A 26,493-nucleotide genomic window follows, 5' to 3' on the forward strand; every position below is an offset into this window, starting at 1 on the left:
TATCTTTGCCTGGGGAGAGCACAGCCAGGGTGGTTATTTACTTGAACTCAAGCTGGTGCTTCACAGCACATTGGTTCAGGATCCAGGAATTCTATGTTCTTGTTTTGCAATAGCTCACTCACAGTTGGGCAAAGGAGTATTCAAAGACAAGCGAAAAGGCTAGATCAGGGTGTCAAACATAAGGCCTGTGGGTCAAATTCGACCCCTGGAAGCAATTTATCTGGCCCCCCGTTATAATTGGGCTCTTACAGTCTGATAATTGGGCTCCCTTATACCTTGAAAAATGAACAATATTTGCACATTTTCTCTTCTGTCATTTGCAGCTAAAGCATTTCTATGCAAGTACAAAGTGCTTATTTCTGGTCATTGTCTGCAAATGTTGTTACTTCCTGCTTAATGATGCCATTTCTGGCCCTCAGCAGACACCATGGATGCTAACTCCATCCTTCTGCATGAAACAAGTTTGACAACCCTGGGCTACATATTTCCCAGTCTGTGCCTCTTCTTCCAAGAGAAAGCATCTAATATGAACAGACCTCTGATGTACATTCCAACTAGCACTGAAGAATGTGGCAACAGCACTCTTCTCAAGCTAAGCATGTTTAAGAACTGCTCAATATTACCTCAGTCTGTTGGATAGCTATGATCACTGCTTGCAAACATCTGCAATAACCCTATCTGTCCTTTATTTGGGTGATGGATGTACTGGAAACAGTACTTATATCCCTAACTAAGGTTTCCAAGGAAGGGGACTGCCCACCATTCCAACTCTCATGTTGCTTTACTTTGCTCAAAATGATGAGCTTTTTCAAAATATAGTAGATGGAATAAAGAGCAAGTTATGCATGAATTTAACATGAACAATGTTATATATAGAGAAGGGGAATCAAGATACTTTAAAAGCTATGCTATATAGTTAAAAAGGTCTGACGCAACAAATTGGTCAATTGCAATTGGGTTTTTCCCTAAGCTCCTATAGAAATTTTAGACAGGAAAAACACCTTTTTTCCCTTTGTTCCAACACAAATTGTTATTCTGCCTCACATCTGCAGAAGCACTTCACTTTATCTTGAGAGTACAGTCCTGTGGTATTTAATTACCCTGTCAAGAGCACTAAATGGTTTGGCACCAAGCCCTTTCCCTCAATCTCTGCTGATTGATAGCATCAATAAAATTCACTCACTTTAATTAAACCTCCAAATAGGATCTCCTTTTGCTGCTCACTAGAATCAATGTTCTTTAATAGGGAAAGAACAAAATGCAGAGGTTGTGGGGGTGCTTTTTCCTCACCTTCACAGTTCATTTCCCTCAGATGTTCTAAAGGGGTTTTACACAACACATAGATATTTCACAGTTCTCTTGACACGTTGGTTAATGGAAAAGATCACCATTAAGAACTGTCATCTACTGAAGATTACTTTCCACTGATATGTTTTTACAAATATGTACACAACACATGCAGGCAGCACAATTTGCTTGGAAAGCATATTCAGTACAGTATGTATAAATTCCTGCAGACACAGTCATAGCTCAAACATTTATCCTATCCATGTATACACTGCAGCAAATATGGAAGGGTCTCAAACAATATATACTGGGTTAGGCTGCAAGCCTGGAGGTGTTGAATAATGAAATCCAGCATTAATAAGGGATATACAGGCATCATTCTTAATTGTCTCATAATACAGAAGTTTATTATAAACAGACACATTAGATGCTGTTAACCTTTCATACCATTTGAATTAAATACTTCCATAAGGTCTATGGATTTATAAATCTACTGTTTTATAGCTTCTAAAAGGTGTGGCAACGAATAATTTTCCATAATTGGATAGTTCCTAATAAAGGTAATGATTTGGTGTTGAAGAAAAAACCTGAAGACTGAAGAAAAAAAACTTACTTCATTTGTTACAGACACATTACCATCTAGTCCCGCTGTTCTCAAACTGTGGCTCACGAAACTGACAAAATAGCTGACAAGGAAAATGTACTGAGTCCTATGGAAACAGAAATGGAGCAGCATGTACATGTTTTCTCATGAGTAGCCTTGGTGTGGTAACTGTGCCTTGGTCCACTTCGAAGGGCAACACCTCCAGAATGGTCCCAATCCTGACCAAATGGATGCAGGCCTTGAACTCATGAAGAAAGTCTTTCCCCCCTCCAAACTCACAAGGAAAATGTAGTGAGTCTGATGGAAAGTGAGACTGAGCATTCATGCACATATGCATTTACTAATGAGTAGGCAGCCATGGCTTAGATCAGGGGTGTCAAACATAAGGCCCCGGGGCCAGATACGGCCCACGGAAGCTCTTCATCCGACCCTCAGGCTCTCAGCTGCTGAGCAGTACTGAGGTGTTACTGCTGAGAGGGCAGCCCACTTGAAAACTGAGCTCTCCCATATCTTGAATATGATCAAGATATGTATATTTTCTCTTCTGTCGTTTGCAGCTAATAAGTTCTCAAGTGAGAATAAGTGCTTATTTTTGGTCATGACCTTTTTAATGACATCACTTCCTGGTTAATGGCATCACTTCAAGCCCTCAGCAGGCATCATGAATGCTATTCGGCCCTCTGTATGAAATGAGTTTGACAACCCTGGCTTAGATCTTACTGAAGGCCAAGCAAAGTGGAACGCAAGGCCACCAGACAAACCTCTCATAAAGCTGGGTGGGTCCCGACAGTCATTTTAAAAAGTGGGTCCCGATTTTAAAGTTTGGAAACCACTGATCTAGTCCAACATAAGAACACACAAGCTAGATGAGTCCATTTCAGCGATTCTCTCTCAGTGGCTTTTATCCCACCAAGACTGCCATGCAAAAATGTTATTTATTCTGAAGGGTAAGACACCCCTTCTTATAGGAATATCATCACACTGTATAAAATGATATGGGCGCAGAGTTGCTGACAAGAGTATTTTTGCCAAATTTCAATTCTCTACCAAAGTTTACTTACCCATCTCCTTATTAGAGGTGCTGTTAACCTGCAGCCTACGAGAGACCATGACTAGCTCATAACCTTGGCAACCATGCAATATACTCAGCAGGGAGGGACAATTCATCAGATGTGCAGTGGCAGAGAAATTCAGATCTAGAATTGTTTACCAAAAAGATGAGATGCCTCACAAAAGGATGCATTTTGAGGGGCATCTCTCTTAACTGCATGTTGAAGAGGATGCAAGTCTGCACCCAATTACAGAGACAACACTTTGCTCAAGTTTTTTGCTCTTTTGCAAGTCTTTGCTCAACACTGTAGACTGGAGAATCAGTTAAGACAGCAATTTTCAACCAGTATGCTGCAACACATTGGCGTACCTCAAGAGATCCGTAGATATGCTTTGGGAGTTTGGGGGTGGGTCATTTATTAGTAAGGCCACTGGGAGATGTAAACTCCCACAGGCAGTGCAATGTGCCTATAAGTTGTCAAAAAACTGATGGTGAGTGTTGATCATTTTAGTGCCTTGTCAGTGTGCCATGAGATGCAAGGTTGAAAATCACCAAGTTAAGATATGAACTCACAGGCCAGCTAAAATTACACAGAAAGGGCCCTCAGCTGTTAATATTTGAGTCCTCAAGGCTGGAGGAATATATTACTGTGCCAAAGCACAAAGAAGTAAGAGAAGGCAGCACACAGGCATATTTATATTTGCTACCATCCCATCTTTCTTCAGTCTTCTTTCCCTTTTACATGCTTGGGAACCAACCCCTTTGCCAATTTGTTATCCTGAAATAATAATTTGTTATCCTGAAATATACACTGGAAACCTCTCTTCCAGTGCCAGTATTATGGAATTAGTATTTTGAGGAACTCCAGGGATGAGAGTTGGCACAATATATTTGAGTAAAGTGGATGAAACAGTGGTGGTTACAGGACAAGCATTAGACCTTCATTTTTCTTGGAATCAGACCATCAAGGGTTGACTGGAACCTTTTTACAAGCATATAGCAGTTTGCTCAAGGCATACAAATGCCAAGAAATGCAAGATGGCATTTCCATCATTATGCTCACTCATGAACAAATATTCCAATGTGACACATTGTGCTGATACCAGCAAGTTCTCTGTACATATGGGAGACATCCAACTGTAAACTCAACAAGGGTGTTAATGATCCTGGAACTAGATAATGTGGAGTTCAACCAAATTGAATAGCTGATCAACAAGGTGACTGGAGATATGAAACTGATTTTTTCCTCCATTTTAAAGCAACATTTAAAAAGATTTGACAACATGATTCAATTAAAAGTTCTTATGACTTGCACTAATTAAAATGAACATTGATAGTTCTTTGCTGCATCTGACTGTCATTCACACCTGCTAAACTCAATAGAACAATTTACAGTTTGTATTTTTACAGAGAAGGGTCCCTAGACTACTATAACAAATTCTCAACACAAAAATGGGACTGAAGTTTATCATCTTTCACTACATGCTTGAGCAATATATATGACAGATGCTATGGGTGGGTCATGAGCCAATTTCATTTGGGTCCCCAATCATTTCAAAGTGTATTTTATTTTGAATATATTAGACTTGATGCTACCATGTATGTGATTACATTTGGGGAAATGTTACAGATCTGTACTTTTCACAGGCTATTGTACCTGCTTTTAACAATGATAGTTAATGCAGCTTACTCCTGGGTAAGTGAGGATAGGATTACAGCCTGTGGGATGTTTGGGAATTTTTAAAACAGATCAGCAACTTCTTTTGAGGACTAGGAGGGTTCTTTATTTTAATTTTTTAAATGCATACTCATTGTAAACTTTGAATTTAATTAATCAGATTTGATTTTGTCATATGGGAAGTGTTAAATTTTCCTGCTTGATAATGTCACTTCCAGCTATGAGATCACTTCCAGTGGGATCCGACAGACTGTCATTCTAAAAGGTGGTTCCTGGTGCTAACAAGTTTGGGAACCACTTCAGTAGATGATTTTTGGAAGGAGAAAAATAATACATTTTCTCCAGAACGACAGCTATATTAGTTCTACAGGAAGCTGCCCTATTCACAGAACTTCCTGGAACTTTAAGTGGATGGCAAAAATCACATTAAAGAAAATCCATTTAAAAAGCAATGACCCTTTGCCAAGTGATTTAAAAACAGGCTTGCTGACCTTTGTGATATAAGACAGAGTCCTTAAGCCAACAATCCATCAATCAGTCTCCCTCCAGGCACTTAGAAAGGTTTCACTCCAAGCCAGCAATCCCTCCCTTCACCCAAACCTCAGTGCTGGGAAGGAATGCAAAGTGATTATCTTTCCTTCCATTGCTCAGCAGGAAGGGAGGCGTTGCTTGCCTTGGAGTGAAGTTGTTCTAAGTGCCTGGAGAGAGAATGACTGATGGACTGTCAGCTGGCTGCCCTCTCTCGAATTAATGGCTATCATTAAACAACTTTCCTTTAACTCGGGGTCTCCAAACCCCGGCCCAGGGGCCAGATGGCACCACGGAGAGCCTCCATCCGGCCTGTGGCCAACCTCTGATCCCCTGAGAGCCTCTGGCCCAGTTGCCCAAACACAACCAGAGCTGTGCTTGTGGGGTGGGGAAATGGGGGTCCATTTAAGTGTGTGCTTTATTTCTTGGGCTGTCTTTGTGCTTGGAGAAGTCCTGGACATTTGAGCCCATTCATTTATTCATTCATCTAAGTTCCATCTCTAATGCATTTATTTGAATTTTATATTTAATTTTTTTTTATGGCCCGCCATACTGTGCCAGATATTTTATGCGGCCCTTTGGCTGAAAAGTTTAGAGACCCCCGCTTTAACTTAAAGCTGCAGAAGCAATGCAGAGATAATGAGAGTGCTGTTAATCTCCAAGGCAACTCCTCCAGGGAAAAGCTGCAGACAAAGTTAACCTTTTAATCTCCTGCTAAAGACTTCCTTTTAAATCAAGCAAGCTTCACTCCATTTTGCAAATGCTGCTGCAGCCTGATTTTAACACCAGGATGCATCCTCATTTCCATTTGAAACAAAGTTCCAGGCTACAATTCAGTGCACAGTTACTTTTAACACCCATGGAAAGCAGTGGGTCTACTTCTGAATAAGTAGTGTTGAAACTATGTGCAGCTGCTCTTGCTCACAATTCCTTGTTGCTTGTCTCTCAGCTGTGAACTGAATTGCACACTTCCAGTTATGTGTACTAAGATGTATGCTATATGTAGAGCATCTAACAACACCAGACACCTTAAAGCAGTGGTACTCAAATTGATGGGTCACAACCCACCAGCTCATGTAACAATGCCCTGTTCCCTTTAAGGGGCGGGGGCAAGGGGAAAAGCAGTGAAGCAATTCCCCAGGATCATGCCCCTGTGGGAGGAGGGAGACTATTTTTAAACTAAACATACTTGCTGTCAGGGTCCAGGGAGTTTGGGAAGCCCTACAGAGCACTTGCAGAGCTCCCCAGGACTTCTAAATAGTGAAAGTTGAAAGAACGATTAAACCAGAAGTTGAATTTCCCCATCCCCACAAAGACGTACCCCAGGAGTAAATCTCCCAGGAAGTTTGAGAACCACTGCCTTAAAGAATTTGATTAATGGTTCTCCTGCAGTGGTTCCCAACTTTTTTTCACTTGCATATGCCTTTGCAGCCCATTCCATAAATTGTACCCCCTCATATCAGCTAAATGTTTGTTATTAATATTAATATAAGCCTTCATCTCCTATATATATAAAACTCATACCATACATTCACAGTATGTTCATTTTATCTATTTGAGGAACTGAAGATTATGTCTTTTCACTGTTTTGCACCAGAAGTGTCCTGAGAAATTCTTGGTGATTGATCACTTTCCATATTCTGTTTCAGCTTTTCTACTGTACTGGTTTTCAATTAATTCATACATTAATTGATCACCAAAAGCCAGCTATTAGTGGAGCTTACACAGTCAGCTAGCTACCTCCCTTCCTGCCTTGCTGGCCCTTGCAAGGCATTCTGGAGCACTACCTGCCCTTTTCTGCCATTATTCAATTCTTTTTCAAGTACCTCTAAAGATCCTGATGAGTGTCCCTGGGGTACATGTACCCTAGGTTGGGAACCACGGTTCTACTGGTATGCTGTTTATAGTGCACTTACTCTGATAGTGTTTACAAAAAGGTGGTGAGAACCAGAATTTTAAAAGGTAAATAAAAATGTATCTTTTACTATGCTTTTAATAAATTAGAGACTACAGTTCTTAGGTAACAATTACTGATGTTATTTTTCAGGATCTGATCTGACAAAACTAGAGTTGGACACCCCCCTAAGTTTAAGCGCCCCCCCCCCACCTTATCCAAGCGTCACAGAACATTCCATGATTTTTGGCTCAAGTTTTATTCTAAGGGGCTGTACTGAAGCCGGAAAGCTATCTGCCCAGTGAAATTATGCTAAGTAGAGGCACCAACACCAACTGCAACCACTACAGACTCAGTACTATCTGATCTCAGAGCCAGTTAGAGGATCTAATCAAATGTGCTCATAGTTGCAAACTTCACTCAGGGGGGTGTTAGCAAGAGAGGGAGGCAGCTAACTCTCCATGGGACTGCACCACAGGAGCCTACCCTGCTGCAATTTGGTTCTTATCTCCCCCCTCCCATTTGGTTCCTACCACACTATTTTTACACATTTAAGAATTCCAATGGAACCCAGTGTCATTCCCCTCCCTTATTTATACAATTAGGCACACATGTTTCTAGACCTTAACTTGAGAGGACACTCACCAACTACCTGTTCCAGTGGGAATTCAAGACAATTAGCAGAACACTCCAGTTCCAAAAAAAATCTTAAAGCATGAGTGTGAGAAAATGAAAGCATGCTCAAACACCCCACTTGCACCAAAGCCATATAAATTAAGAATAAGTAAGGGAGACATCATTTGTCATCTAAAATGTCACTTAATTTTTCTTAAGTTTTACATACTTTTATTGTTTTGGTTTGAAGTCTCAATCCATTCAGCGTATTGATCGCCTTTTCAGCATCCTTGGGGTCAATGTAGTTTACAAATCCATATCCCAAGCTCTGTCCTAATGATTAAAAAAGGAAGAGAATTATGCAGTGATGCAAGCAATTATATCAACTATTAAAAGGCAGTTATTTCACACTGAAGACAAAGGGATAATCTCAGTCATTTTAATAGCTCACTAATTTTCCTTGCAAAATGCTACTATTTAAAAGCATGTACACTATCATGTGCACTTGAATATTCCATTGTCAAAATTTCAACAACTGGAACTGTTAACACACACAAATACATAAGGCTATTCATGTAGCAGCTGGAAACTTCAGCACATACAAAATGTGGCTGCTGGCAGTGAGTCAGTACTGCTCACCAAGAGCATCTTCATCTTCGGCAATAATCACTGGCTGCCTTTCATCTTTATCTACATAGTAGGAGACATGCATACTTGAAGCGCCTTCTCCCTGTATGCTACCATACATTCAAAATTAGAGGCCACTCTGCAGGTACTTTGCACATTAGGAGCAAGAGCAAGGTCTTTTCAGTGAGGTGCCAAATTTAAGGAAGGCCCAATGTGTGAACTGAAGATCAGCCCCCATTTACACTCCTTTAGGAGCCAAGACTACTTTTTTTGAGGGCCTTGGTGGCCAAGAGTGTAGTTTGTCAGCTTAGTAGCTTGCTAATTTTGATTTGGTTTATCAAATCTTCTGCTATTTTTGCTACTGTAAAAGTTTCTTGTTAATATATGTTTTTTGTTTACTAGTTTGGATCATACAACAGAGTTATGCATGCAAGATAAATGTTTGATTGTGTAGTGACAAACAGAAATACTGAACAATAACTGTGTACAGCAATACCACCACCATCTCTGCCCCTCCCCTCACTCCAACCTTTGCTGAGTAGCGGAAAAAGAGTAAGTGCCAAATAGGAATGGGATGGGTGCATTTCATTCTGGCCACATTCCTCACTAAACTTGAAGTTATAGTGTAACATTATGGGAGTGTTAGGAAGAGATGTAATCCACTTTCATCATGGCCAACTGCCAGGGCAAATATTTCTATCCTATTCTCCTATAAGTAGTCCATCTGAGGAACAGTTAGAAATTCAACACCTGCCAAGAACAGTTGCAAACCAGATCTGACATTCTCAAACAGTGGTCAGAGCTGTAACCAAGAACAACCTCAATTACACTCGCACCAGACAGGAGATGTGAATAGTTAAAATGACCTAGAATTCTGGTAGCTGATGTTTCAGACCTATAAAGATATAAAAAGCTCTTCTCGAAGAACAGGGATAAAGCAGTCAGGAAATAAGCTCATCTAAAGATTAAAAAATTTTAACCACAGGGAGAATGACTTTAATCACTGAATATGAATCCAAGTCATTGAATTCTGTAGTAGAATACAGATCTGTTCCAGAAAAATTAGAACGACTGTAATGGTCCATAGAAAACATGATCATTCACCTTAGCTCTTGATGGTGTACAGTAGTTTCCAAACTTTTTAACACCAGGACACTTTTTGTTTAAATGACTCTAAGCTTTGAAACTAAGGGTGCAATCCTAACCAACTTTCCAGCACTGGCATAGCTGCGCCGGTGGGGCATGTGCTGCATCCTGCAGTTGGTGGGCAGTCACAGAGGCCTCCTTGAGATAAGGCAATGTTTGTTCCCTTATCGCAGAGCTGCATTGCCCTTACCTCACTGTTGGAAAGTTGGTTAGGACTGTGCCCTAAGTATCACTTTACCAACCCCTCAAGCCTCTGTTTTATCCTTTTACCATGGTGGGGGGCACCTTCTAGAGCAGTGTTTCTCAAACTGTGGGTTGGGACCCACTAGGTGGGTCGCAAGCCAATTTCAGGTGGTCCCCATTTATTTCAATATTTTATTTTTAATGTTTTAGACTTAATGCTACCATGGTATGAGACTGCATTTGAGGAAATGTTACAGACCGGTACTTTGAACAAGCTACTATGTATATTCATTTAACACTGATAGTACATGGGACTTACTCCTGGGTAAGTGTGGGTAGAATTGCAGCCTAGGAGTGTTAAAATTTTTCCTGCTTGATGTAACTTCGGGTTATGGAATTACTTTCGGTGGGTCCTGGTGCTAAATGTGTGAGAACCACTGGTTTAGAGGTTTAGTAGTGAAACAGCTTGAGCTGAATCTTTCCAAAAGATTTGGGGAAATGTTACAGACCTGTACTTTGAATAAGGTACTATGTGTATTCTTTTAACAATGACAGTAGATGGGAATTACTCTTGGGTAAGTGTGGGTAGAATTGCAGCCTAGGAGTGTTAAAATTTTTCCTGCTTGATAACAACACTTCCGGTGGGTCCTGACAGATTATCATTCTAAAAAGTGGGTTCCAGTGCTAAATGTGTGCTAGAGTTCGTTGAGCTCCATGTTCATCTGATTGGGACCATTATGGTGGCCTGATGTTCCCTTCTGCCTGGCCTTTAGTAAGAACCAATGCACACTCAGCTACTCATGAGTAAATGCACATGTGTGGTTCATTTTCGCTTCCCATAGGGTTCAGTACATTTTCTTTGTCAGCTATCAACTTGTCGGTTTTGTGACCCACCAAAAACTGGGTTGCAACCCACTAGTGGGTCCTAATCCACAGTTTGGGAACCACAGCAAAAGTAGTTTTGCACCATTTCTAATTTGTTGACTGTTTAGAACAGAACAGTCAAAACTATGCCAGACATGCAGTATTGACACAACACTGACAGAAGGCTAGATGGGGCTATACTAGCACATTGAATTGCTAATGTTAGTTAAAACGTGACTCGTTACAAGAGTGTCACAATAAAAAAGGCATAGTTCAGCTCTTCAATAAAGTTCAAAAGTTAAAAGAACTTTTAGAAATAATTTGCACACTTGCAGCACTGAACACAGGAGATTAGATGCTACAAACATACAGGAGTGATCTGAGCCATAAGAAGACCATCTGCTTTGAACACAGAGGGTCCCAGATTCAACCCCAGTATCCTCAGGTAGGACAGAAAAACATTCCTGACTGAAACCTTAGAAAGCTGTTGTTACTGCTGACAATATTGAGCCAGACCTGTGTTGCTCAATGTTTGTTCTGTGCTGTACCACTTCACATGGTGCACCCATATGAAGCACCAGCGAAAGTAACTGGCAATGATTCTGGGTTGGGAGGCCAGATGCAATGAGATGAACACTAGTAAGAGGCTCAGGATGAACAGGACAGCTTTTTCAAGGGTGGAAGAGCATGCTTTGGAGCTCTGCTTGCTGAGCCTTCCATCACTGTTGCATCACGTTCCTAGTCTCACTGCTGGGCCACAAGTCCCCAGGGTGTCCAGGGGTCCTGCAAGTACCATCAGGCACCACCTCAAATATCACTAGTTGAGAAACAGTGAGCTGCTAGATGGACCAAAGTCCACTGGAAAAAAATCGGTACCTTGCAAAAATTTCATACTACCAGAGAAAATGGAACTACATTCTGTTCATAGCTACTAGCAGAACAGTTCAGTTCAGTTCTGTAAGACCTTTATTGGCATAAAATACAAAGAACAAAACAAAACAAGAATATACAAAGACAACACGACATAGACATCAGTCTTTTCCTCACACACTGCCCAGAGTCCCAGAGCTCTGCCTGGCTATTACCCCAGATAAAAAGGAAGCGACCTTATCAAGGGTCTCAGAGTCAGGTGTGGAAAGGAGAGACTGAAGCATGATTGAGTCCTCCCAGCCCTGCATCCTAGCTAACAATGGGACTAGATATTTCTTGCGGGAAACATCATGTAGCAGGCAGTAGAAAAAGGTATGCGTTATAGTCTCAATACAATCCCTACCACACTTGCATTTCCTCTCCAAGTAGGGAATACCACTGAACCTGCCCGTTAACAAGGCTGATGGAAGAGCGTTACATCTTGCAAGTGTGAATGCTCTCTAAGCCTGCAGCCACTCAAGGTGATAAAAGAAGGAGGCTGGTTTCCCAAAACTGACTGGAACATGGAGATAGAGTGGAGAGCATATGGTTCTGGTGGCACTAAACAGCTCTTGTTGTTCAATATCAAGAATTCTTTCTTTGACTATTCTGTAGGCAGCATCATAGCCAATCATGCCTAGCTCTGCAGTGTTCAGCCCTATTGACTTAAATTTAGTTAGGTGAATGGTGATCTCTATTGGCAGGACTGAATCCGACAATAATTGGTGCATTAGACCAGAGGAAGTAGGGTTAAATAAAATCCTAAACCAAAATTTCAGTAATCTTAGCCATGCAGTCGTCTTTAGCCGAATTAACCACCTTGAGACACAGAACCGAGTAGGGAACGCACCTGGGTAAACCCAAAATCTTCGGTAAAAAGGAGGCTTGAATGTGTTCTAGTGGTTGGTTAACAGACTTATGCCGGACAGGAGAGCCATAAAGAACCTGGGAAAGAACCTTTCCCTTGAACGCCTCCAGAGTGTCTGGAACATAACCATTGCCGCAGGTGAAAAAGAAACGGGAAATAGCTGAGGATGCTAGTTTGGATGCGTTCTGTACTGCCTTACAATGAAAAGCCCAAGTGAGCCTGTAATGGAAGTTGATTCCCAGGTACTTGAAATGCTTAACCTACTCCATTTTATTGCCATTACAAGCGCATTTAAAAGCCTTCCATCTGTTGGCAAATATCATTATCTTAGATTTAGCATAATTGATTTGCAATTTGTTGGACAAAAAACACTCTTCAGTGTGATTCAGCAGACATTTCAGGCCAATCCTAGTATGAGATATCAGTACTGCATCATTCGCGTACAGAAGTAGTGGCACTTAGCTTGCGCCAAGCTTCGGACAATGGCTATCTACTTCCTTCAGGGATGGGGCAAGATCGTTTAGAAACAGATTGAAAACTATGGGGCCAAGATACAGTCCTGTTTGACCCCTTTATTAGTGACGATGGAATGAGTTAGATTCCCACTCCAGGAGCGTCTAACCCTGCATCAAGTATTTAGATGGCGGGACCTAATCAGCAGCAGCAATCTTTTATCAATCCCCATGTTTTCCAACTTGGGCCAAAGAAGCTCCCTATCCACAGAATCAAAGGCACCTTTCAAATCAAGGAAGGCTACATAAAGGCGAGCCTTACATATTCTAACCTGCTTATGGCCAAATGAAACAGGATTAGGCAATTGTCCAAAGTTGATTTGCCCCGACAGAGACCAGATTGCTCAGGGCCTAAGATGCCTTGCGAAGTGACCCAGAGAGTAAGTTTATTGCATAGATATTTAGCATAGATCTTACCTATTACAGAAAGTAAACTTACCAAAAATTTCTTGGTATGGTAGGCTCACCCTTTTTATGGATAGAAATAACTGTCACTGTAAGCCAGGCATTGGGCAATAGGCCACATCTGTCGATCATTGTAAAGTCGTGGGCAAGTAACTGGGCCCACCATTCTGGGTCACCTTTTAAAAGCTCAGGTGGTATTTCATCTGGCTTCAATTGCATAATTAGCTCTTTAATTTCCTCAGGGGTCACAGGAGGCCAGATAGGCAGATCCACAGACAGGATAGGGGTCCGGGGATTTGCTCTTATCATAAAAAAAGGTCTGTGAACTGTTGAACCCACGTAGATGGAATAATAGCAGGGTCGTATGTTTCTGATCTACACGAACCCGCTACAACTGCCCAAAATTGTTTATTATTTTTTTGTTGAATCACTTGATGCAGCTTGTTCCATTGAGTTAAAACAAACTTTTTCTTTTTCTCTGTCAATAAAACTCTTAGTTGTTTTTTTGAGAATGGAGTATTTAACCAAACAATCGGGGTCATTGTACTTTCTAAAATCTAAATAAGAAGCCCTGATACACACCTTAAGATTCCTACATTCACTGTCAAACCAATCCTTTTTGACAAATGCACCGCATGTTTTAACCAACTTGGGCTTGGTACGCAAGACCTTAAAAATGTAACCAATAAAACCTTCAAAGGATTTGATTTGAACAAAGGCATCAGAATCCTGTAGAATGGCCGATAAAAAATCTCTGCTTGCTGGTTCCGTACTTAGACGATGGAAATTTGAGTAAAGGGCACTGTTAGCCACAATTTTATACCTACACTCTGGATTTGTAACTACCTCAGCTTGTGATGGAACACTCCCAGAATGGAGGTCAAGGACCAAGATTAAAGGTAAATGGACTCTAAGGGTTAGGTCCCCAATGGCAAAATCTTTCATATGATGTTTCATTTTAGTGGAAATTAAAATGTAATCCACAATGCTGGTGCCACAAGAGGATACAAAAGTAAAGTCATCAGCATTGGGGAACTCTTTTAGACCGTTAAGCCAGATCATGTTAGACCTGATAGAAAACTTAGCGAGGGCCATACCATTAGCATTATAATAGGCATCTTTGGACTGCCTGCTTAGTGCACAAATGGGGGGAAGGGAGCTGTCATCATCCATATCCCAGGCTCTGTGGAAGATTTCTGCTGAATTCCCCACCCTGGCATTTAAATCGTCCAGCAAAAAGATTTCAGCATGGGGTGGACCCTCTTAAGGTCATTCATACATGACAATAGATCATTCCAGAGCTGGGTCCTTTGTAAACTATTAAGCCAAGGAGGAATATAAGTGTTGACTCAGATAAAGTCAATGTCTGCAAAAGACACCCTCAGTGCTTGTATCTTACAACAACCTGGAATGATGTCTAAAGAGCATGACTTAAACCGCTTCAGTACAAGGCTGGCTAAACCCAAAGGACGACCATTAGAGGTGGGTTTAGTTGCAGGTACTACAAAAGCCTTGTAGCCAGGGATATACAGATGGTCCAAAACCCATGTCTCCTGCAACAGAATAATGTCAAAGGTTCTAAGATAGTTTAAGAAGCCGCTGTCATTTTTGTTGTTCTTCCACCCTGCAATATTCCAGGAAAGAATTCTTAGATGAGAAGAGGTAGTAGGGACTGGAGAAGCATTAATAAGTCAATCATTGCTTCCTGATGGACACTCAGCACCAGGAGGATTGAGAGACACGCAGCTACTCAGGGCTAAATTGGCCACAGGAGATGGTGTAAAATTCCTGGAATGAGGGGCGGCAGTTACCTCCGCAGTTGCTTCTGAACAGAAAGATGAGCTGATGCTTGCACTGGAAGGATTTCATAGGTCAAAGTTTAAACGTTGTGATTGAGAAGTTCTGCTTTAACTCTGTCCAGGGATCTGATAATATTTAGTTGTTCTGGTCTTGTGAGTTCCTTAAAGGCCCTGATGGCACCCTCCACAATGCCATCCCCCTCCAGTTGTAATTCCATTATCAGATCTTTAGCCACCAATGCAGGAGGATCTGCCCTAATACCTTGTTCTGCTGACAAGGGGCCTTTGGGGGCTGTGAGTGCCTTTGCAATGAGTGAATGGTCATCAGTAGGTAAGTGCATTGGGAGGTCAGTAGTTATTGAGTTAATTGATCCTGAATTTTGGCCATCCACTTCTGTGTCCACAAGGGACCTGGAGGGAAGGTGGAAGCCAGGAGTCTCTGGCAAAGCTTTACAGGACTCAAGAGCTGATTCCAATTCCTCATCGCACCGAACAGTAGATGCCGCCCCCGATGGTACCCCATCCAGGGCTTTAGATAAGGAGTTCATACTAGGCTGTGATGATCTTGGGGAAGATGACAAGACCTGGGCCGAGTCTCTAAGAAATTGTTGGATAGCCACAACATGATGCAAGGCCTCCTCCGAGTTAAATCACTGAGCAAAGGGACATTGTTTTTTAAATGGACTTCCTTTGACACGATTTTTGGCATCCATGTGGGTTCTGTTCCCAGAAGTATACAGAGACTCAACTTGTTTGGATACTGAGATTCAACTTGTATACAAAATGGACCCTTGAGAATTAGATTTCTCATTCCCCAAATAAGATTTTAAACTAAAAAAGCAAACTCTTCAGATTCTTAATTCAACTAAAAATTTGAGCACACATTTGTTAAAACTAAACTAAATATTAAATCTGGCGAAAAGGCAACTATCTAAAGATCACTAATTTCCCCATAAGCATGTTTCAACGAAACCTAATGTACCTTTAAATACAGGTGCATTTTTATTTTTTGGCTTTGTGTTTGCTATGAGGATTGGTCCATTTGGTTTGTTTTCCATTCATTTATTTCCTAAACCAGCCATTTTCAACCTTTTTCAGCTCACAGCACACTGACAAAGCACTAAAATTGTCAAGGTACACTACCAGCTTTTTTACTTACATTAAACTACTACATTACAGTTAATCTTGAATTAATAAAATTAATACAATTAAATCATTACATGACAAAAAAATTGACAAGAAGCATGGAGAGGGAAATATATGTGGTTTCTGAAAAGGAGGAAAAGTCCTATGTTCAAATTCTTATCAAAAGTGCCAGAACGTGTTGGCAAGGACAGGGCAAGTTGATCACATAGTGGGTGAGGGACAGTGAAGAGACATGATTGAAACAAGTGCAGGATTAAACTGGGGGTGGGGGGGAGAAAGAGAATGTGAAGCAGTGTTTCTGCATCTTTGGAAGGTGTGGACAAGTGAGGGGAAGGACAGTAAGAGAGTTGCTAACTGTGATTGTGAGATTTGGGGCTTACTCCAAGGCAAGTGTGGATAGGATTGTGGCCCAGCGCCCTTCCTCTAAAAGCCCCAAAGTGCAGGGAGGGTCGCTTTGGGGAATTGTAGGCAAACTGGCAAAGAAAAGGGACTTTCAAGAACCCTTTTCAGGCAGCCAGTTCTTAGGTTAGGGGCCTCAGCAGACTTGCTCACTGTGTACCTGCTTGCCCGCTTCTGGCTCCCTCCTCACTCACTCTGCAGCTCCCACCTCCTGGCTTCTCTGGTTGGGCAATCAGCATGCAGATAGGCAACAACCACCTTCGTGCCCAACCCTATGCATGTCTACTCAGAAGTAAGCCCAATGGGGCTTACTCCCAGGAAAGTGACAATAAGGTAGCAGCCTGAGTCATGCTCAGTAGCAGGAGCAAGCTCCAAGTGGACTCTTCAGCTGCTGCGAGGGATGTAGCCGCGACCAGCCCTTTCCCTGGCTGCTCCCTTGCTTGTTCTCCCTGCCGCAGGAGGATCAAAGCAGCTGTATCACCCGCAAGCGGGCAAGCAGCTGCTGCCTGTCTCCTCTGATCCCACAGCACACCGCGGTCACAGCACACTGCGGTTGAAAACCACTGTCCTAAACACACACATGTATCAGTCTCTGCCAGTCTCCCCAATGGTCACTCTGCTTAATCTTATGACATTGTGTTAAGTGCATTGTCCTAAAAAAATATTTTTTAATGGCCACAGCTTAGGACATTTTTTAAACAATGCCCTGCAGAGATGCCATGTTGCAGTACATATGATTGAACAAAACAAGCACCAAGAGGAGGAGGCAGCAGCGCCCCAGCAGACAGTTAAACACATCCCACATTTTAAAAACCACACAACCAAATAAACAGCAGTGTGAACATACATCATGTTGATGTTCTGTAAGAGCGAGTAAAGAAAGGATCACAATTCCACAGAGAAAAGCTAACAAGGACACAACGCAGGTTAAATGTGTCCTGTTTTCTCTCCATCTTTTGGTGGGTATGAACATGAAACTACTATTTTTATCTGCTGCTTAACCTGTGGTTTTGAAATTAGTTAGTTATAAATTGCTTCTTTTCTTATTGATTTACCAACAAATGCAAACACAGTCATATTAGAGACAAACCGGTGGAGAGGTCAAAGAGAAATCTTTTGTATAAAAAAAACAAATATTTCTTTCAAAATTGTTCTCCCCCAACATGCACAGTTAACAAAAAAATGATCTAAACAAATTGAGTTTTGTATCTTGCTCCTGGTAAGAGAAAGATGCAGCAGCAAAGACTGGGAGGGAGGCTTCAAGTTAAGAACAACTGTGTTGAATCAGGCTAAAGGTCCATCTAGTCCAGCATCCTCTCTCTCACAGTGGTCCACCAGCTACTTCTGGTAAACACAGAAACAGGAAAGAAAGAAATATTTCTCTCCCTTGCAGCTGGTATTCCAACACAACCTGCCACTGAACCTGGAGGCAATGCACTGACATTCTTAGACCTGGCCTCCAGAAGTTTGTATAGCTGCCTTTATCTTGTACTATATCTTGTGGCAATGGATTCCATGGACTATTAATAAAAATCCATCCTAGATCTCCTGTTAATTTCATTGGATGACCCCTAGTTCTAGGACCAGGAGTGGTGGAAAGAAACCTTTCCCATATTTGCTACATCTCAATCATGCCCCCCTTAATTGCCTTCTTTCCCTCAAGCTAAAAAGCCCCAAACATTGTAGCCCTTCCTTGTAAGGATGGAGACCCAAACCACTTATCTCTAACTGTTCTCTTTTGTACCTTCTCCTGCATCAGGTGCAGTGACACAGTATTTCAGATTCACATGGGACAATTAGCACTCTTCTCCCCTTTCTTAATGACTCCAGCATGGAATTTCCCTTTGCCTAAAACTGGGTCCCTTTGCCTAACACTGGATTAACATTTTCATAGAACTATGCACTACAACCCCAAGATCTTTCCTGGCTTATCACCAATAACTCAAACTTCAGTGTATGTGTGAAGCTGGAACCATTAGAAGCAGGTGGTTTGTTAATCTTTCATTTGTGAATACAGTCCCTAGAACCGACAGTCAAGCACTTATCACTATTAGGTCCACTTCTGCAAGACTCCCTACTTGGGAAGGTCAACTCAGACATGGCTCTCTGCCCTGTCTTGTAAAGCAAAGGCAGACAGATAGAAAGCATTCATTCAGCTTCTCTACAATTTCCATATCCTCTTTAACCTTTCCTCTGTATCTAAACAAGTCAACCCCCTCTCTGGCAGAATGCAAGCTTTTGCTGCATTTAAAGATGCTTCTGTTTGCCTCAATGTTTTTAGCTATGCATGCCTCAGCTTTCTTTTTTTAATGTTCCTTATTATCATCTACATTTCTTTTGCCCAAGGTCGTATTCTTTTTGTTCTCTTAATTTAGGCAAGACATCCATTCTCAGAAGGACTTTCCTTGCCTTCTGTACCTGCTTCCTTGATTCCACTCAGAATTCACACTGGCAGCCTCCTGGTGATTCCTTCTTATCGGTAATGTTCTACATAAACAACTTTTGTTATTGTGGTTCTAAAATAATTCCAATGCACTGGAGAGGCCAGACCCTCTTGACCTTGCCTTTCAAGTTTCCCTTTCTCTAGTCCTCATTTTATGACATCCTTACTTTGGAACTCAGATACTACTGTGTGGCACTTCCTTGGAAGCTTTCTAATCACACATGTTGAACCAGATAGCACTACAATTTAAGTGTTATTGAACCAACAGGTACATCTTAATACTAAGGCATGGATATCACACAAACGATCCATGTGTCAATTCTGCTTTATTCAAGGCCAGCTGTTGTAGGCACAGATATTTAATGTGTCCAGAAATTCTCTTTGTCCAAGGCCTGAAGTTGAATTTACCCAGTCTAAGTAATGAAGTCATTACTAAAAACACTCTTCTGAAGGATTCTTTCATTTTTTCTTCCAAATAAAAAAATTCCAAATCCTAGCATTTGTCAGGATTACAGCACTCTGTTAAACTAAAACCAAACATGCTACACCATGCCCCATGTGTTCCCAACCGCCTTTTCTATCATGAAATAAATATCCCTTGAGTTCAATTCCAGCAAGGTTATGACCACATTCTCCACTGCAACCAAGCATTCCAGTCTCTCCACCTTGGTTCAGGGGGACTGGTACTTGCATATGAACATTGATACCTCATTTCCCCCTTCTAAATGTTGGAATGTGTCTCTTCCCCCCCCCTCTGGTGGCCTTTGCTCTTTGACCCATTATCCTGTCCTACTATACATTCATTTCCAAGTTTTATCTTTCCTCCTTCTGGATGATCAAGAATATGTGATCATCTCAGGAATGCTATGGCCTAAACCAGATGCTGCCCAGTTCCTGATCACTTGCACTTAACCAAGTACTTTTTAACTAACTCCTGGGGGAAGCAATCTGGTTCCAAGTCTGCTTCAGTGAAGCCTATCCCTTTGTACAGGTTTGACTTGTCCCAATACATTCCCCAGTGCCTAACCAACCCCAAACTCTTCTTCCAATATTATCTCATTCACACATTAAGACCTCTCAGCTCTGTCTACCTAGCTGGTTTCAGAATAGGACAGCATTTCTGAGAGCCAAGAGTTCATTGCACCAAGAACACACCCATGACACATGCCCAACAGGCAGGCAGAAAAACAGACATGCAGCACTCTATGCAACATACTGGAAAGTACCCACCCTCCTGCCAACATTCTAACTTCATGGCAATTTATGTATCATGTGCTTTTGTTTCCGGGGATGGGCTTATCGCCTTTTCCCTCCAAATTTGGAAAACAAAGGTTGCAAATCCTAAACACAAATCCTTCAGTACCTGGGAATATATCCCATTGCACTCACTGCGACTTGATTATAAGTAGACATGCAAAGGATTGTGCAGCAAGTTTCAATGTGTGTTTTATTTAGGGAATTTGATTTTGAGGAGAAGAGGAGATATTGCTGCCTCAGTTTCTTCATATTTCTGTTCACCTGTTTAACTTAGTGCTCTCTCACAAGGTTTCCCTGGTGCTCAGAGTTCCAGAAAGCAACTCCCAGTTGTGCAGCTATTTTTTTTAATGGATGAAAAATACGAACAGGACCCATTCTTATTTAAGTCATTCCAAAAATGAATGTGCATGCTTACTGATCAATTTCTTCACTCCTAGCCTTCATTGATTTAATATGAAGCAATTGTGTAATACCACCCTCAGAAGTCTGCTTGTTCACCCATCATTTTTCTGAACTATATGTAACCATTTGTTATGCAGACACAGGTTCTATTCCACATTTAATATTAGAGTAATCTTTACAACTCTGTTAACATTAATATTAATTATCTTTTTTGAGAATTTATAACAAGCCGTACATTCTTCTAATATTTTTGGTGGAAATAATCAGGTCCTGGAGGTTTGCTAGTTTGTAAGAGTTTACAGTATTAAAATATAGGTTTCAGTAACTACTCAAGTGTAGAAGTGACACTGGGTACATTAAAGGTAAGGGGAAAGACAGAATATAAATGCCTTGAAATAAAGAGCTATAAGTTGATTAGTAAAATTCATTCTTAAAATTACCCAGAACATTTGTCTATAAAAGCATCTGATTTTAAGTCAAATTTTTGCTTCACGTGCTCAGTCTCTCAAGATCCCCTAGAATTTCTCGTTTGCCTTAAATTTTTCCACAAGTTTCTTATTCAGCGTTTCTCCTCTACAAGAGGTTTATTATAAATCCGTATTAATCAGAAAAAGGTATTTAATACTTTTAATAGGTCTATGATCCATTTTATACTGCAAACCAAATTAACTTTTATAAAAAGTGGTGGTCGTCATAAGAACTGAAAGGTGGCATAATAATCCATCTGTGGCAACCGACTTTGTTAGAAGCCTTTATACAGGGCGTCTCAAACAATGTACACACATTTATGAACTCTCATACATATTTGTATGAAATGTGCAACACTAGAACATCCAAACGAAGAACTGCAGATTCCTGGAACCATCCCAACACAAATGTTGGTGGATGCTTGCAGAACCCTTAGTGAACTATGTAAGAGTACAAAGACAGGGAACATTTCAAGCACTTGGTCTGATTCATGAACTGGGTCAAGCAACAGTTTCTATGTACACCATATGCTGTACGTGTGAATTATAGCATTTGTGTATTATGGCATAAGTTTGACACTATAAAGTGTGTAAATTGTGCTGTACTTACTACATAGTTAGAAGTGGCAGTGTTGTCCTTACTAAAAAAAATCTTAGAATATTTGATTTAAATAGTTTTTAAAAAATTTATTTTAAAGTGAGGATACGAACACAAGCTAACTGTAATTTTGTATAAAGCTGTTTTAGCTGTAACTGATCACACAAAGCTTTGTAGTGCAATTGTTCAGTGGCATCCCATACTTGGCAGATCATGTAGAGATGCTGAACTCATTCCTGACTGCCAGTGAAAGAAATACATGTGACTGGACTTAAGCATTATTTCAGCACCAGTATTAGATTGCATCAGTGCTAGATGCCAGTGGAGGTCAGCCACCAATGAAACTGCACCTGCAGGCAGTATGACCAACAGAGTGAACACCACAAAAGGCTGCACCAATGAGGCAGTTTCCATGGTGGTCAAACGCTACCAACAATCCCATATGAAAGGCCAGCACTGATTTCACGCTTGCCCTGTCAGCGCTGAGCAAGTACTCCTGAACAGGATAGATCGGGTTGTGGTCAAGCACCACTTGCTGGAGCCATTTCCATGGTTATTGCTAGAGTTGTTTAAAATGGTGTTACTTTACTCAGAAGTAAGCCCACTATGTTCAGTAAGGCTTTGGTTGTAATCCTATCTTACTCATCGGAAACAGACACTTCTAGTTACTGCTGTACCACCCTGGATTCTAGCCCAACACAGACGCACTTAGGTCAGGATGCTTAAAACATACTTTGAGAATGCACAGTAAACATGATCAAGTTGCACATTTCTGGCAGAAAGCTTTATACAGAGTCTAGAACTTCATGAAGTCAGTACTATCGAAGAATAATAGTACAGAGACTGATACTATAAGAAACAAGTTAAATCTGCTCTATTAAGGTATATAAAAAATGAAGCTGGGTTATGAACACAAGGCAGCAACATTACACTAAGGCAGCTATTTTCAACCACTGTGCCAGAGAACATTAGGGTGATGCAAAAGGTCCACAGGTGCGCTACAGGAGTTTGGGAGGATCGTTAGGGCCACTGGGGGTATTAGCCTCTCACCAGCAGCATGGTGTGCCTTGTTAATTGTCAAAAAACCGATTGTGTGCCTTGAGAATGTGCTATGAGATGAAAAAGGTGGAAAGATGCTGCACTAAGGCAGTGGTTCTCAAACTTTCAGCACCAGGACCCACTTTTTAGAATGAGAAACTGTCAGGACCACCAGAAGTGATGTCATGAGTGGAAGTTACATCAAGCAGGAAAATTTTTAACAACCCTAAGCTGCAATACTACCCGCACTTACTCAGGAGTAAGTTCCATTTACTGTCATTGTTAAAAGCATATATAGAGTCGCCTAATTAAAAGTACAGTTCTGTAACATTTCCCCAGATGCAGTCACACAGTGGCATCAAATCTATTAAAAATAAAATATTGAAATGAATGAGGACCCACCTAAAACTGGCTCATGACCCACCTAGCGGGTCCCAACCCACAGTCTGAGAAACACTGCACTAAGGTATCAGAATATTTTTAAGTTGTGTCTGACAAGAGGAGATTTCAGCAAGCAAGTTAAAAAAAATCAAAGTAGTGAGCAGATTACATGGTATGTGTCAAATTATGTTCCACTTTAGTTCTGAGATGGAAAGATGAAGCAGAGATGTGTTGAAGTTGCTATGAAAGGAGGGAAAACAGCAACTAGAGATGAAGAGAAATCAGGTGCATCTGATTAGACTCAAATTGCCCAAGATAAATTGAAAGTTGTAAGCATTTTTCTCAGCTTGATTTTTTGGGATGAAGAATTAGGGATGGAAAAATCAGGCTTCTTCCTTATCACCATTATGGTTTTCTTCCCCAGTTTTAACAGAACACTTACACTTCTCTCCCCCCCCCCCACGCTATCCACACACACACAGAGCTGGGAATGTAACACACAGTACCTTTCTGACAACAATTTACAGATTTGGACATTATAAGAGTATCAACCTTCAACAACTAGTACAATATTCAAAATATCAGTTGTAATATCAAATAATTGCATATTAACATTTGAACACAGGGTAGAAGTTCACATAGTAAGCTCATTACAGGTTGAGCCTCATTATTCCTGTGTGTTCCTTTTCAAGCACTCACCTGGATGACAAAAAAATGCACTATAGCAAATCAATTGAAAAAACAAAGTTGCTTTGGTCTGGTGATTTAAAAACAGCCTTGCTGACCTTTGTGATGTAAGATAAGAGTCATTAAGAAGACAATCAGTCTCCTCCAAGCAGATTCACTCAGCCCCTCCCTTCACCAATGCAAAATGATCACCTTTCTTCCATGTGCTGGGGGGGAGGGGTTGCCTGGAGAAGGACTGATGGATTGTCAGCCAGCTGCCCCCCCCCCTCATTAAGGAGGCTGTTAAAGGACTGTTCAGTTTTTTAAACTGATTTTAAAGGGATGCATTTTCCCCTTCTCCAGGGATCAGCACATTCCTTCTCATTTGCAGGGGGCCATTCGTGCTGAGTCAAATCAGTGTATAAAAAAATCTGTGTATAAATAGGCTGGACCTGTACAAACATCTTTAACTATGCAATGTCAGGCATGAGCCCTTCATAGAGAAGGAATGGAATAAACCGACTCCTAATCAGAACAGTTTTCAAGCCCTGACCATTTTATTTAGATGCCAATTTCTTCACCAATTCATTTTTCACTTTAATAGAAGACAGTTACTAATACACCCTATAAGCAACACAGGCATAACTCTGAAACATCCTTCTGAAAAATACAACAAGTAGGGTCATCACACAAACTGCTACAACGGTGAAAGTTTGATAAGCATGTAGAGAGGTATTAGGTTGACCCAAATGCCTCCTATGCCCTCATGAGATATTCTTCCCCTTAGCAGTAACACATGTGTGGATTTTCCCCAGAATGAAACTTGAGGAAATGCAGCATTGTACATAGAAAAGAGGAAACTCTCAAGCGTGTTCAACAGCAAAATCTCATCCAAAGCTTACATTCACTTTTTACTCTCAACTCTGGAAAGCAAAGTAAAACCCAAAGCAACTGTTATACAATTTAAATACAACAAACTAATATTAGGATTTCTGGCTTTAATACACTCAACACAGGAAAGCATGATGTAGAACGTTCAAAAACAAGTTATTGTGCACCTTCATTGGGCAAATGATCAAAATGCTAGAAGCAAGTTATTACAGAATGCCTTCAGGCATAGATACTAGAATGAGAAAAGTTGTCTTCAATATTCATTAATCTGGCCAGGGGTCCACATACTTTCAACTGCTGAGGTCACACCACTCAGTCTTGCTCTAGTGCAGGAGTGTCCGAAGTTTTTGGCAGGAGGGCCACATCAGCTCTCTGACACTGTGTCAGGGGCCAGGGAAAAAAAGAATTTACATTTACAATTTGAATAAATTTACATAAGTTTACATAAATGAATATATTAAAGATGAACTTATACGAATGAATGAAGGTCTTGCAATAGCTTAAGACCTATAAGAGGCTTTGCACAAAGCAAGGCTGGTCTTTCCTTTGCTGCCACTACTGCATCACAGACATGAAACAGCAAGCAGTGGAGGTAGCCCTCATCCCACAGCTCACACGAGAAGTCACACAGTCACCCTCATGCTGAGATCAGTTGTGTAGGGCCAGAGCGGGCTCCAACAAATCTCCGGAGGGCCAGAGGCTCATTGGAGACTGGGGCTCCCATAGGGCCACATTGGGAGTCCTCGAGGGGCGCAAGTGGCCCTAGGGTCAGGGTTTGGGCACCCGTGCTCTAGTGGGTCAGAGATGGAAAAACTATGCTTTTTGTACATGAGAATTTTCAAAATAGGGCAAAAGTATCTGCAGGTGAGGCTGCTTGCTCAGATGAATTCTCAGCGATAGCAACCCAGTCCACCAATCATTTCATCCAGCAGAGAGAAAGTTGTGGGAAAAGCAGAAGGGGGCACTATCATAGTGTTAGTGGGCTCAGCAAGCTAGTTGGGAGGGAACAGGCTGGAGTTTGATTTCAACTCAAGGAAGCCATTTCAGCAGCTGACAAGATGACTTCACAATTATGAATTCAGATACTGGAAAAATTTTGCACATTCAAAGCGTTTTGAGATTCTTATCCTGGACTTCTATAGGAATATTAACTAGGCAGCTCAATGGTTAAGTGTTTTATATTTGTACTAGTACAGACTAAAGCAGCTCATTTGCCGAGGAAAGAAATTGAAATAGTCCGGTTAACACTTTTGTGAAGTCAAAACCAGCACCTTAGAGTCTGAAAGTGAGCTGGTAACCAGTGATTGATGTTATTGGTGAGATGCTAGGAGGAACATTCTGAACCAACTGAAGTTTCTTCAAGGGCAGCCCCACACAGAGCACCCCACAGTAATCTAGCCTCGAGAAGACAAAAGCACAGACGTTCCAGCCCAGGTCTGGTTTCCACCAGAAAGGTCACACTGATTAAATGAAGTTGATAAAAAACACGGGTAAGATTGAAGTACAGGTTGAGAATCCAGAATACGGAATATTCCAAAATACTAAACTGAGTATCAACATGATTTTTTGCCTGAAAAAATAGAATCACAAACTGTTTCATGCAAAAAACCTAATTTCATGCACAAAATTATAAAATTACCTTCAGGTTATATGAAATAAATGAATTTTGTGTTTAGATGTGGGGCCTCATCCCCAAGATCTCTCATTTTGTATATGCAAGTATTCCAAAATATGGAAAAATCCAAAACACTTCCGGTTCCAAGCTCTTTGGATAAGAGATGACCAACCTGTATCGAGTCTTAAAGGAAATGAATGCCAAATGATTTACTTGGTAA

General features: G+C 41.1%; 1 protein-coding gene across 8 annotated transcripts in view; it reads right to left on the reverse strand.

The window, feature by feature from the left end:
- Nucleotides 1-26,493, reverse strand: part of ELAVL2 (ELAV like RNA binding protein 2) — a 76,507-nt gene that overhangs the window by 27,111 nt on the left and 22,903 nt on the right. For all 8 annotated transcript variants that reach the window (XM_066613665.1, XM_066613664.1, XM_066613667.1 and 5 more), the window contains one exon: nt 7,887-7,990. In XM_066613665.1, the coding sequence (XP_066469762.1) occupies nt 7,887-7,990 (104 nt within the window). The remainder of the gene's footprint in view (nt 1-7,886; nt 7,991-26,493) is intronic.

Source organism: Tiliqua scincoides, chromosome 2, assembly GCF_035046505.1.
Source record: "Tiliqua scincoides isolate rTilSci1 chromosome 2, rTilSci1.hap2, whole genome shotgun sequence".
Taxonomy (NCBI): domain Eukaryota; kingdom Metazoa; phylum Chordata; class Lepidosauria; order Squamata; family Scincidae; genus Tiliqua; species Tiliqua scincoides.